At 45.2% G+C, this 12,480-nt stretch overlaps 1 protein-coding gene across 1 annotated transcript in view; it reads left to right on the top strand.

Annotated features, from left to right (window-relative positions):
• The first annotated feature begins 8,834 nt into the window (after positions 1-8,834).
• Positions 8,835-12,480, top strand: part of stt3b (STT3 oligosaccharyltransferase complex catalytic subunit B) — a 65,263-nt gene continuing 61,617 nt past the window's right edge. Inside the window, exon 1 of the mRNA XM_062410134.1 lies at positions 8,835-9,372. Coding sequence (XP_062266118.1) covers positions 9,107-9,372 — 266 coding nt within the window. The 5' untranslated portion in view covers positions 8,835-9,106. The remainder of the gene's footprint in view (positions 9,373-12,480) is intronic.

Raw genomic sequence — 12,480 nt, 5'->3', positions numbered from 1 at the left:
CTCCAAGGGTAAGATGCCTTGAGCCTCTGGCTCCTCCAGGACAGGGTATTCATTCACCAACTCCCTCTGACGAGGGTTTCCATCCATGAGCTCCGTCGGGGTGAAGCTTTCATCTATCAGGTCATTCAGGGTTAAGGATATATCATCAAACTCCACCAGGACCTCCAGCGCCCGTGGTGAGGCAGGAGATTCCGTCTGCTCCACCACCTTTCCCACCTTTTCCGCGGTGACGTTGTCGCTGGCGGTCTGCTCCTTCAGGGTATATTCCCAATCCAGCTCCATCAGGGCGAGGTGTTCATCAACTTGTGTCCCCAGATGGGGGTTCTCATCTATCAGCTCCGTCGGGGTGAAGCTTTCATCTATCAGGTCATTCAGGGTTAAGGATATATCATCCAGCTCCACCAGGACCTCCAGCGTCCGTGGTGAGGCAGGAGACTCCGTCTGCTCCGTCACCTTTCCCTCTGTTTGCACGGTGACGTTGTTGGTGGCGGTCTGCTCCTTCAGGGTGGAGTCTTCCCAATCCAGCTCATCCATCTGCTCCTGCAGCTGAGGGATTGCAGCTTTCAGCTCCCTCAGGGCGGAGCTATCAAGATGAGGGTTTTCATCTACCAGCTCCTTCATGGCAGTGAACTGGATGATCAGCTCCCTCAGGAGGAAGATGTCTTGAGCCTCTGGCTCCTTTAGGGCAGAGTACTCATTCAGAAGCTCCCTCTGACGGGGGTTCTTACCAAGCAGCTCCGTTGGGGTGGAGCTTTCATCCAACAGCTCGTTCAGGGTGAGGTTTATTTCATCCAGCTGCTGTAGGGCCTCCAGCGTCTGCATCTCCCTCTTCCAATCCAGGCGGGTTTGGTTGGGGTCCTGCAGAGTACTGCTGCTGGTGCACTCTTGTTCCTGGGTCATGTCTGTTGAGATGATGATCCTCTGCATGTTGGTTAACAGGTGCTGCAGTTGGATCACGTTGTATAAAGGGTTTGAAGAGCGATTTCTTGCGTATCTGCTTTCTTCTGTCGGTGTCGTCAGTGGCGGTGATTGGAAGTCACAGGTGAGATGTATCTCGTGTGGCTCTTGTTGAATCGCGCTTGTCCTGACGGTGGCTCCACTCAGAGACGTGGCTCCTTATATAGGAGATATTTGGCTTTGATCTGTTCCTCAACTCCACTCAGCTTCACAGCTTCACAGCCTCAAAGCTTTAAAGCGTCAAGCTTCAAAGTTTGCCTTTGAAGCTTTGAAGAGTAAATTGGCTTTGAATTATTTCATTACTGTGACATAATGTTACATGGAAGTTGTCATGTGACCTTGACTGACACCCGTCTGGTTTTTACAGGAAATATTAACAGTATAAAAGCATATTCAGCTTAACATTTTTTTGTTACACATACTTAAAAAAGTTACACATACTTAAAGTTTCTGTTGGTGCATGAAAAAGTAACACATATAACAACAATTAAATAGAACATATATTATATAATTATAATAAAAAGTATGTTGGGATCCATCAGATGGTCTGAATCCAAATACAGGACACCAGGGATGCAGCTAATGAATCTCTCCATTCCCTGATTCATCTTGTCCAAGAAATGCAAGAAAGCAGTAATAAATTTACAGTGAAATTGTGTTAAAAAAGGTACAAAGGTCAAGATAACATCTTCAAATGTCTTGTTTTGTCTGAACAACAGTTTATTTTCATACACGAACACAAAAGAACCTGAAACCTGAAGATATTTGTTATTATGCTCAACACGGGACCGAAAAAATGATTTGATTATAAAAGATATTTGCAGATTTCCTGTTGACCGACAGTTCTGTGAATCATAGCAGCTCAACAATCACAGATCCTTAAAATGAAAGTAATTAATAAAATATATAATTTCATCTGCACGATCTCCTTATTTTGTGTTTATGATGACAGATTAATAATCTCTGTCTTTTCTGTAAATACAACTAAGACAGGAAGGTGTAGCTTCCGATCGGAATCATGACACCGTAAATACGAAATAAAAGATGCAATTTTTCCAAGTCTCCGAGTCACCTCCACCAATTCCTCTAAAGTCTCTGGTACTTTTTATAATAAGTATTTTATTCATTTTATTATGTCGATTACCTCGACACACCCTCATCGTCTTGTTTGTGGGTTCAATAATGTATTTGTTGAGCGCTGTAAGGTCCATCAGTGAAAGACTGCAGACAGCTGGCTCTCTCTCCCTCCTCCTCCCGGTTTCTGTCTTTTCCTCACCTTCTCTGTTCATCCTTCAGCCCCCCCCCTCTCCACCTCATCCCATCTCTCGCTTATTCATTGAAGAGGAGAGCTAAGTTTAACTTTATTTGGGAGGCGTGAATTGTGTTCTGTCAGATGACCGATCGAGGGCAACCAGGAGGAGAATCGATTGGACACAGTCTAAGCACAGAGATGCACAGTCCTGACCGAGAGGCCACTTTGGTATTGAACGGCCTCCTCAGATTGCTGCTTGCCCAGAAAATACACCGGAGCAGGCCTTTCATTTCATGCATTTGCACATTGGTCTATACCAAAGGGCCTTTCAACAGAGGAAGTAATGGCAGCAATGTGGTGATCATATAAGAGGAAACGTTAGCAGCATCCGTAAAAATCCTTCCTTACAGGTTAGACCACAGAAAATAAACGATCAATACACTTGCAGATCTCTTACCTCCACCAAGGCTGATTTGTCACCGTATTGAGTTCAGATATAATTGATATCATATATTTGTAACTGTACACAAAAACCTGCTATTTGACATGTTAGAGAAAGCGAAAGCAACTCGCGGATCTCCCCTTGAATCGATTCACGCATTGATCTCCGTATGAAGTTTGAGGGATTTGCACAGACATGCTTTGTGAGCTTTGTGTCACACAATGTATAAAAATCATTTTGCTGCCATAGGGGTTTCAGGCCTGTGATTAAAACCACGTCACATAAATCTGTTGTCTTCCTGAACAGAAACAGGCCGACCACTCAGGGAAGTGAAGGAAGGGTCATTTGTCAAGCTGAGGCAGCTGGGAAATAGCGAGTCGCGCTTCAATTTTTAACACGTGAGCCATATTTTCCGTGCCCCCCCCGGTGATCATGTCAGACCGAGTTCAACTGTTTCCTACACACTGCATTTGAGAATGGCAACCCCCCCGAAGACAACACACAGAGGCTGCAACCAAAGCCAGAGATATGTTTATAAGGCAGCTGTTATTGTGAAGAGGCAGAAACAAAAGCCAAAGTGTTAGTCTAATATTCTGCCTGCAGACAGTTGATATCTCTGTTGAGCTCAGGTTAGGCCCTCGCTCCCCCTCATGCCCCCCCCCCCCCCCCCCCCCCGATTCGCTCCCTGTTCACTCGCTCTATCAATACAAACTTTCTTATAAAGTTTTCATGCGGCCTGCCAATGGGATTTGAAGAATTACCTCCAGCACTTGAAGCCGTGTCGACCGGTCAGAATCAATGTTGATGAATGTGATGAACTGCGAAAGTTTACAGTGCCTCTTACTATGCTGATACATTTTTAAAGTTGTTTTATTTGTGTGTGAAACAAGGATGGAGGAGAGGATCACCAGCTTTGTAGATCGTGGTGGCAGCTGAACGTTTAGATTTACAAAATGTCCTCTCTAATACACAACTATTACTGGTGAAACCTTACTTTGGGCTATTCAAATAAAATGTGGTTCATTAATAGCTTGAAAGAGATGTTTCTTTAATTGCATTCCCCTGGTGAAATTACTGTGATTAATTCCCTGATGGAAAATTGAAAAAGCGATAGATTCGGCCACTGGGCTTTGTTCAAAAATGGGATTTATGCTTAAATACAGAAGTACGGTTCCGACTTTCATCAAAAACAGATTCGCTTTTTTATTCAAGCTGTCAAAATGAAGAGCTTTCATTGAAACCATTATTGCATCGATTGCTTTGTCGTGGTAGACGAAAGCGATTTGTAATGAATGGGGAAAGATATCGTCAATGAAAGGGACGGATAGTAAAATGAATTGCCCTTAATACAGTTTCCTGAATCTGAATCAATCATAGCGGTTATTTTTTCGCTAGCTCGCATTATTTTAGAGAGAAATAACTTTTCATACACTTTGGAAAATGACAGATGAATGCAAGCGCGTCCTGAGGCAGAGGCGGCCTCCTTGTGAATTAAGCAAAAGCCCTGTGATCTCCAGGATGATAGATCACACCGCATTGTCACAAAATACCATATAAAAATTTCATATTTTTTCACAACAAGTAATTTTCTGCAAAGCAGGAGTCTGGGCTTGACTGCTCCATGGTGCTTATTAAAATCTAAGCAATGTAATGATACAGGTAATCGCTGAGGATCCAGATTAACAGGCCCATCGTACAAAATGAACCTCTGAGCCAATCCCACACCGGCACACCTTCCATCAAAGTCAAGATGGAGATGTTGTTTGCTTGTAGAATGTCATTTAAATGCATAGCCTGGGACTGAGGGGGGTCATGTTCACATCGAGTAGATTTAACTGTCTCTCTGTGCCCCATCGACTGCTGGAGAAATGAACCGTGCTCAGTGTAATGGCGTGTCACTGATGAGGCCGCACAGGTAGGTCGAATACTAACCCAGGTCCTTTAATTGTATATTTACTTTATTAGTTTCATCCTTTGACTTATCGTTAAGATTTGCATTCTGGATGTCTTTAAACGGGTTTCATAGAAAACTCTTCCAGGCTTTTCACAATAAAATAATGACTTATTTTCAAAGAGATGAGAAACTTGACCCTGAGCCAATTATCACGATGCTGAACCGTTAAAACCCGGCTGTCTAACTCTCAGGTAAATAGAAGGTTGATAACACTTGGACTGCTCGCCACGTCGGGATGCTAATTGGTTTAAGTGCTCTCATTTCTGTGAATGATTGTGGTGCTGTGATGTGATGTGATGTATGCGGCTGTGATCCCCCGGCTCCGGCTCATCATCCTGTTAACCTGGGTCACACAGCCGGACTCTGTGGAGCCTTTAAAGCTCACTTCTCTCACAACGAACAAAACCTGTTCTCTTCTCTTCCTTTTTATAGAACACATATGCAAAGTGTTACAGTTGTAGTGCTGTGTTCTCTCTTTCGTTTTCTCCAGCTTCCTCCTTCCCCCCATGTCCATGCAAGTAGATAAAAACTGGATCCACCACCTGGATCCACATTCCTGATTTACCTCACCCTTTTTGACCTGGAGCAGCGTTTCACTGGTGCCAGTGGGCCTTTTGCAGCCAAAGGAGCAGTGTGTGAGCACATAGTCCTGCAGCCAGTACGTGATTATGACTCCTGATAAAGAAGAATGTGGCATGTATTGCTTTTTCCTGGCCTGACCTGATCTAATCGCTTCGCTATGTTTCAGTTTTAGATCAATCTTCCTCCTCTGAGAAGCTCACTTTCTGTTTTTCCATTTCACGGGTTCAAAGTTCACCAAAGTTGACCTCCACATGAAGCCATATTACGTTTTTGCTTTGCAGCAGAGGGCGTAAATATAGTCTTGATTTGTCCACATATCAGTTTCCCTTATCTCTCTTTTTCTCTCTTGCATCATTTTGTTGCTCCCCTCACCCCCTAAATTTTCAGGGACATAACACAAAGATGTATGAATTGTCTGTTGTGCTGTGCAGGGGGATGATGCATAATGTAATAGGTGAAGAGCAATGCCAAGTAAATCAATGTCTCAATTTTCCGTTTCTGCGTGTAGTTAGAAAGACAGCGGGCTGATGAATCAAAGACTCTACATAGGTGTGTAAATGTATTTGACACTGTGTGTTGTCCCAGAGATGGATTGGCAATCAATCTACCGTGCATTTCTTCCTTCCTCCCTTTGCATTCTGGGGAAAGAAGCCAAGCCTGCATACCACTGACTGTCAATAGGAATGAGTGGGTATGGATAATATGTAGTCCTATAATTGTCATTTGCGAAAAATCCCAATTTCGATTGTGATGCAGAAGTGTGCTGCATCGATGTCAAGACTCTGAGAACACAATGTGCCGGCTCCCCACACATCCCTCGCACTGCAGGATGTCTCTGCCATAAAAAATAAAATAAACAACACACAACATCAGATGCCTTCCGTGCACCTCACATGCCAGCTGCATTGGATTGGATGTTTCCTTTAAAAGTATGCAGCAACTTTGCTCTCATCAGAGACAGCATATTCATGGAGGATTCTCTGCTTTGTCCCATAGGCTTGCATAACACCGTGCACAATTGATTGAGAGATTTGAGATGATTACCCATCGTGTGGCAAATTGCCGAATCCAGTTCATTCTGCATTGAGATGATACCGCGGCTGTTTTTAGTTCCGAGGCTTCGCAGTCTGCACCATATTTCAAATATCAATTGAGCCAAAAGTGCAACAAAAAGGCTATAACGATTATCATTTTCCTGACCGGTTATGACACCTATCTTTCGCTTTCTGCCTGTATTAAGCATGCATTCAAAGCAGAGGGCCGATGACAGAGAGAAATTGCAAAGAGGGCCTCATGTCAGGCATCCTAAGCTATTTTATGCACGACTGGCCTTTGGCAAAGTAAAGAAGTGCAGACGCCCAAGAATGCCGAGCACAAACTAAGTCTTTAATGTTCTCTGTTAGAGAAAAAATAAAAGTGGAAAAGAAAGACAAAGCATATACTAACATTCAAGCCTGCCCCTAGAGACGGAGGAAAAGCAAAGCTGCCCTGCCTGGCAACTGCACTCATTTTGGTTGGCTTTCATCTGTGCTTGGCCTTTTGACAATAGATGCAATTGAAGTAATCTAACAGTCTGCTTTTCTATTTGTCTCAAAGGTCATCCATTTAAAATTTGGAGGTTCAGGGGAAGAGGTGAAGCGGTGTCGTGTTCATCATAGCGACAGCAGGCCTTGATGAATGATGAAGGAGCTGGGTGCACACTTAAGTTTGTGTACTTGTGCGTGCATAAAGATGTATCCCTCAGTATGCACAGGCTCATGCGGGTTGCGTTCTGTGAGGGTGTGCACAAATTCTTTTTTTGCAATGAGTTTCAACACATTCCTGCGATGCTGCATGTTAAGGCTTTAGTCTCTGATCTTCTCATGAACCCAAAAGTCTTTTCCACTTCTGCCCCTCCATCTTCTCTCCATGACGACCCCCATCAATTTTCATAATCATCCTTTTACTCTTCTTTATTATCTGCCGTCCATCTCCCCGTCTCTCAAATACTGTATTCTCGTCTCCCTCTTATCTTCCTCCTCGTCTCCGCACAAGATCCACAGCTGGGCTATAAGCTGGCTCAAACTTCTGTCCAATTCTCCTACATGAATATATCACTTATATTTTTTCCTAAATCTGGATTTAATGGGTGGCAGGGAAACTTTAAAAACGGTTGGAGCAAAACGAGGAAGTGAAAGTTTCCTCATGGTGGATATAATCAGCAACTGGCTTCATATTGCAAACAGAAAAAAGTACACTCTGTTAAACATAAGCACTTTTTGCATATGATTAAACATGTTGAATAAATAACACACAGCAGTAGGAGTTGAAGTCAAACTGTAAATTCCTTATTAGAATTTATAAGTGACGTCTTGGAGGTCAGTGATTGAACTATATTGCTGTGTGTGCTGAGACAGGCTCTTCTGATTGTGCAAAGCTCCAGGGGTTACCTCAGAGCAGCTGGTGCGATTTACATAAAGCATTATGTGCAACAAATTCGAGTGAGAGTGACTTCAGGATACATTTGTTTCCCTATATGAAGCAGCAGAGAAGAGAAATGCTGTACTACTTTTCTTCCTCCTTAGGGACTGAATCATATCTCAGATAAATCAATAACGCTCCCTGCCACTGTCTCGCGGTTATATGAAAAAGTGCAGGAGCTAAATGAATGCATGCAATCAATCAAAAACCAAGAAAAAACTTTGAAGATTCGTTATAAACGTACAAAAAGAGAAAGGCATCTTATTCTGACACTGGCTCTCAAGGTTTTGGAAAGGAGAGGGGGTGAGTTGTGAAAAGCACATCCCAAGTTTAAGCGGATGATGAATGCTGTGCTCTTGTTTTCGCTGGGGGACATAATAATGATGAAACACATCAATCTTTATTACCACACCAGCACCCAGTCCAGAACAACCAAGGGCACCATAACAGAAAATATTGCACTCCCAGATCGCATCCCTACTGCGGCCGAGAGAGCTGAATGCGCATGCAAATAGAAAATGAATTCGACGACACATGCACTGCAAGAACTCACAACACATGCAAATTCAGAAAGCCGATGCAAATTGTTGCATCACCACTGACGCAGACTTCACTAACTTCACAAAACATTGACCAACAGCCAGGCTCATCACTTCTTCCAGTGTCGTTTTTTGCAACATGTTTCTGCAACATGTTTCTGTAGTTGCGTGCATCAGGACTCTTTGCAACCTCGTTTTGTCGAATTGATGAAGATGTTTTCTGAGTTTGCACGTGTTCTTTTATCATTTGCATGTGTTTTTCTTGAATTGCAGTGCATTCAGCTCACTCAGCCTCCGTACATCTACCTTCAACAGCTTCTTCTTTGAATCTTTGACCATAACACTGTCTTTGTTATTCTCTTTGAAAATATAAGTAATTCAACTCAACGCAGACAACTTTAAGTTGAGCAATAACTGCTGAGCATGACTCCACTTCACACACAACGGGGGGAGGTTCCTTTTCTCAATCAGGAACAGCCACAGATACTTGGTCCGTTTCGATTGGCGGGCTAGTCCGTCTTTCGTCCAAGTGCATGGTTCCGATTGGCCGAAACACGCAAAGCCCCGCTTTCTCGTACCTGTCGGCGCGCGAGTGGTCGAGAGGCTTCGTGACGCGTCGCCCAACCCCAGAAGTCCCGCCCCTTTTCCGCCGGTTCAGTCGTGAAGCAGATTGACTGTTGCGGGCTCGATGTGGCGCATGAGCGTGCGTGACGGGACGTAACGGCGATCTCTCGGTGGAACCACACTGAATTCAAACCCCGCACACTCGGTTGCGTGTGACCAGCGGGCCTCGGTAGCTCGGTTACCGGAGGAGAACGGGATCGACGTCGGGGGAGTTTACGGCAGCACGGACCGGGAGCGTGGCAGCAGGAGGGACGCAAGAGCCTGAAAAAAAAAAGAAGCCGTCACCGCGCGCAGAAATGGCGGAGCACCACGCAGCCAGCGACGGGAAACACAAAGCGTCCGCCAACGCCGGGGGCTCGCTGCACGGGAACAGCCGAGTCGTGGCCGCACCGGCGGGCGGAGCACCGGGCAAGGGAGGCCTGTCCATTGGACTGGCACAGCCGGCCGGGTGGCAGTCCCTGCTCTCGTTCAGCATTCTCTTCCTGGCCTGCCTGGCGGGATTCAGCTCCAGACTTTTCGCCGTGATCCGGTTCGAGAGCATCATCCACGAGTTTGACCCATGGTAAGCTAGCTAACGTCCGGCCAGGCCCGGGGTGGCTTCCCCCCTCCCCGCCGGTCTCAGCCGCTCGCAGAGGGGCTGAGCTCCTTGTGGCCCCCGGGCGGTGTCGGGTTTCCTTCTTTCTTTTTTTATTTATTTAAAATTAAAGATAATTCACATGAAATCCACAGTTTTAATTTGACTCGGTAGAAGTCGGCACCACAATGGAGGCTGTTTTGAGCCCATACGTGTTCCCGGCGCTCGCTAATAGCTCCTCATGCGGAACAGCTTCTCCACAATGAACAACGGCTTCTCTCATCGGGACGATCCGTGTGGACATGGGGGGTCGCCGGCCCTGACGTGGTCTCTGCGCCGGGGCTGGACCCTGACAGTTTCAAATCGCGCCGCTAGCTCGTGCGCTTTTCGCTTCAGCCTCCATTCAAGTTGACAGAATAGAAGACATGTGGTGCACTTCCATCCGCAGACGCAACTTTTCTTTTAGGGGTTTTGCTGGGAAAAACGTGCGTGAACAAGCGGGTGGAGCGAGTTTAAAAAAAATCATTGCAAAGTGAATTAAATGTGTTTTTCGATGTTAATTATTCCCTTTTTTTTTATTCATATGCATTGATGTGCTTCTGAGATGAATGCACATTTGGGAGAATCATCCACAAACGCCGCCGGTGCTCCTCCCACCAGCAGGCTGTTTGTAACCCGGAAGCCATCTGATCCGGTCTGGTGTGTCTGTCATCACAATGCAGGATTATTCCGCTTTGTAACAGTGTCACATGGGCCCACGAGTGTGTGTGTGTGTGTGTGCGTGGTTGTGTGTCTTGGTGAAACGAAGGCACTGTCACTCCCCTCGCAGATCCCATGCACATGCACACTCCTGTGGCGTGCAACCACACAGCATGGGCTGAGGCATTCCTTTATTAATCTTCAAGGGCAGGTGCTCCGTCTTGCTCAGGGTGACGTTCACCTTTTTTCAATTATGTTGATAACTTGATTGCGTTGTGTAGCCGGGGGCCAAGGCGCAGGGTTAGGAGAGGTCTAGGTGAACCTGGTCCCGCTCCAAGGCTGACATTTGCATCAGGGTTGTAACCTCAGCACCGATAATGAGCACTTCCACGTGTCACACGCTTGTTAGGAATTGTGCTTTTTCTCTACAGCCCAGCTATATCCGATTTATAACCCGTGGTGGCCTCACACTTGGTACATGCACCTAGTTACCTGTGGTATTTTGTCCCGCTTCACAGTCGCATTAGGAGATGTGTTGCTGCGGTGTAAGGATATAAAGTGACCAGGGTTTCCACAGTTACAGAGCAAGAACTGCAGAGCTCTTCTGCAATGTGTGAAAGCAAAGGCATTCTTTGATATATTAAAAAAAGGAAGAAAAAAAAAGCCCTCACAGCGATGAGTGGTCTGCATCTGTTCTCCAACATTTTCCTCTTGGACCCTGAAAACAAAGCCATGCTTGAATGGAGCCTTCTGTTGCAGGCTTAAATGTGCAACATGGTGAAATTCAGTCACCAAGAGCTTCTTTTTTTTTAAATGAGAGAAAACCCCTCTTGAAACAATCACCCCCCCTCCCCTCAGTCATCCCTTTGACCCCGTGTGTAATCCTGATCAGCTCGCTGAGAACCGTTGGCCTACATTATTTTGCAATAGTTAGCGCTCTCGGGCATTCTTCTGTGTGTATGTCAGCACACACACCGTGCGAGATCAACACTTAAACCTGCCCCCGGAGATTGGTGTTTTTGTCCCCCGAATACTAAATGGGCCATTTTTCAAATCTGTGTTCTCCCGTTTTGCTTTATACTGTTGACTCCAAGAAATGAGCTGTTATCTCTCGGAAAACGTGTTTTTCTGTGATTACGCTGCACAATGTATCATTGGTTCCTCACATTTTCGACTGTGAGGAACAAGACTGCGTATTCTACAACTGCAGGCACATGATTGGAAGTGGCAGTCACTCCCAGACACGCATGATTAGTGCCGTTGTCGTCTGAATGCATGGATGCTGCTAGTGATTTTTTCCTCTGCGCACAGCTCCAAATTATCTACAGTTAACCATTACATTAAACAAGCTGGCAATTTGAAGAGCTTTGATTTACAAGCACCGAAATAACAAGCTTATTCTGCAGCATCCAAACACCACAAGCCGTACTGATCGTGCAGGCGAGTCCCTGATATGATGTGTCTGTTATCTGGCCACCCTCATTCCGGTTTCCTAGTATTAAATTGTTTTAAACCAATGCAGGCTTTAGCTGCTTCTTGTTCTCTATTTCATTCATCGAAAATAATGAAATTAAAAAATTGTGTCCTGTGCCTTTCACTTTTTTAAACCAACTCCATATTAATGCTCAGTCTTCTGCAGGCAAAGAGTCAGTGGCTGCTTGCTAGACTTTGCCTTGTGGGGGTTTAACTTCCCATGTGTGCAGGTACAAATATAAACCCCCCGTTTTTGAAGTAATTGTGTTATCTGCTACTGCTGCCCCTCAGAAGAGTGATATATTTGTTCCTGCTCCCTGTGTTGGCTTTTATACAAATTCTTTGTCCGGTTTATTGAGTTAGTGGCAGGAAAATTGAATTAGACTGGAAGCTGTATGGTGAAGGTTCCATGGTAGCCGTTGAGTGATTTTCCACCTTGGCTATGTCGGGGAACCATTCAGTCCATTCTGACAGTAGGGGGGGGAGAAGAAGCACCTCTGTCAGGCAAATAATAAGCTGGATACTCTGGTCTAGCAGAACAGACATATACATTCACACTCACTAGACTTTCCCCTCAGCCTGTCAGCATCACGACTGCTGCTCCTTGCATGACCGGAGCTGTGCTCGAGGTCTAGATGGATACCTCCTATGTGTCATACAGGACGTTTGCCTTTGGTAGCAAAGTCCATTAAAACTGACATACAGGGTTCTTCATAACTCTATGACACTTAGATTCAGCAGCTAAGAGTTCATTCATAGCACTTTATGGAGAAATGCTATGCAGACAGTTTTTGACCACATTTTGCTCTCATGTATGGTCGAGCTAGCTTATCAGTCCTCTAACCCGACAGAGGAGGCCTCTTATCTTCTGATGTTACACACGTACACAAAACATCCATCTTGAGCTCTTCCTTGTTCTATGTG

Source organism: Platichthys flesus, chromosome 17, assembly GCF_949316205.1.
Source record: "Platichthys flesus chromosome 17, fPlaFle2.1, whole genome shotgun sequence".
Lineage (NCBI taxonomy): Eukaryota > Metazoa > Chordata > Actinopteri > Pleuronectiformes > Pleuronectidae > Platichthys > Platichthys flesus.
The sequence above is the reverse complement of the archived record's forward strand: the minus strand, read 5'-3'. Positions and strand labels throughout refer to the sequence as shown.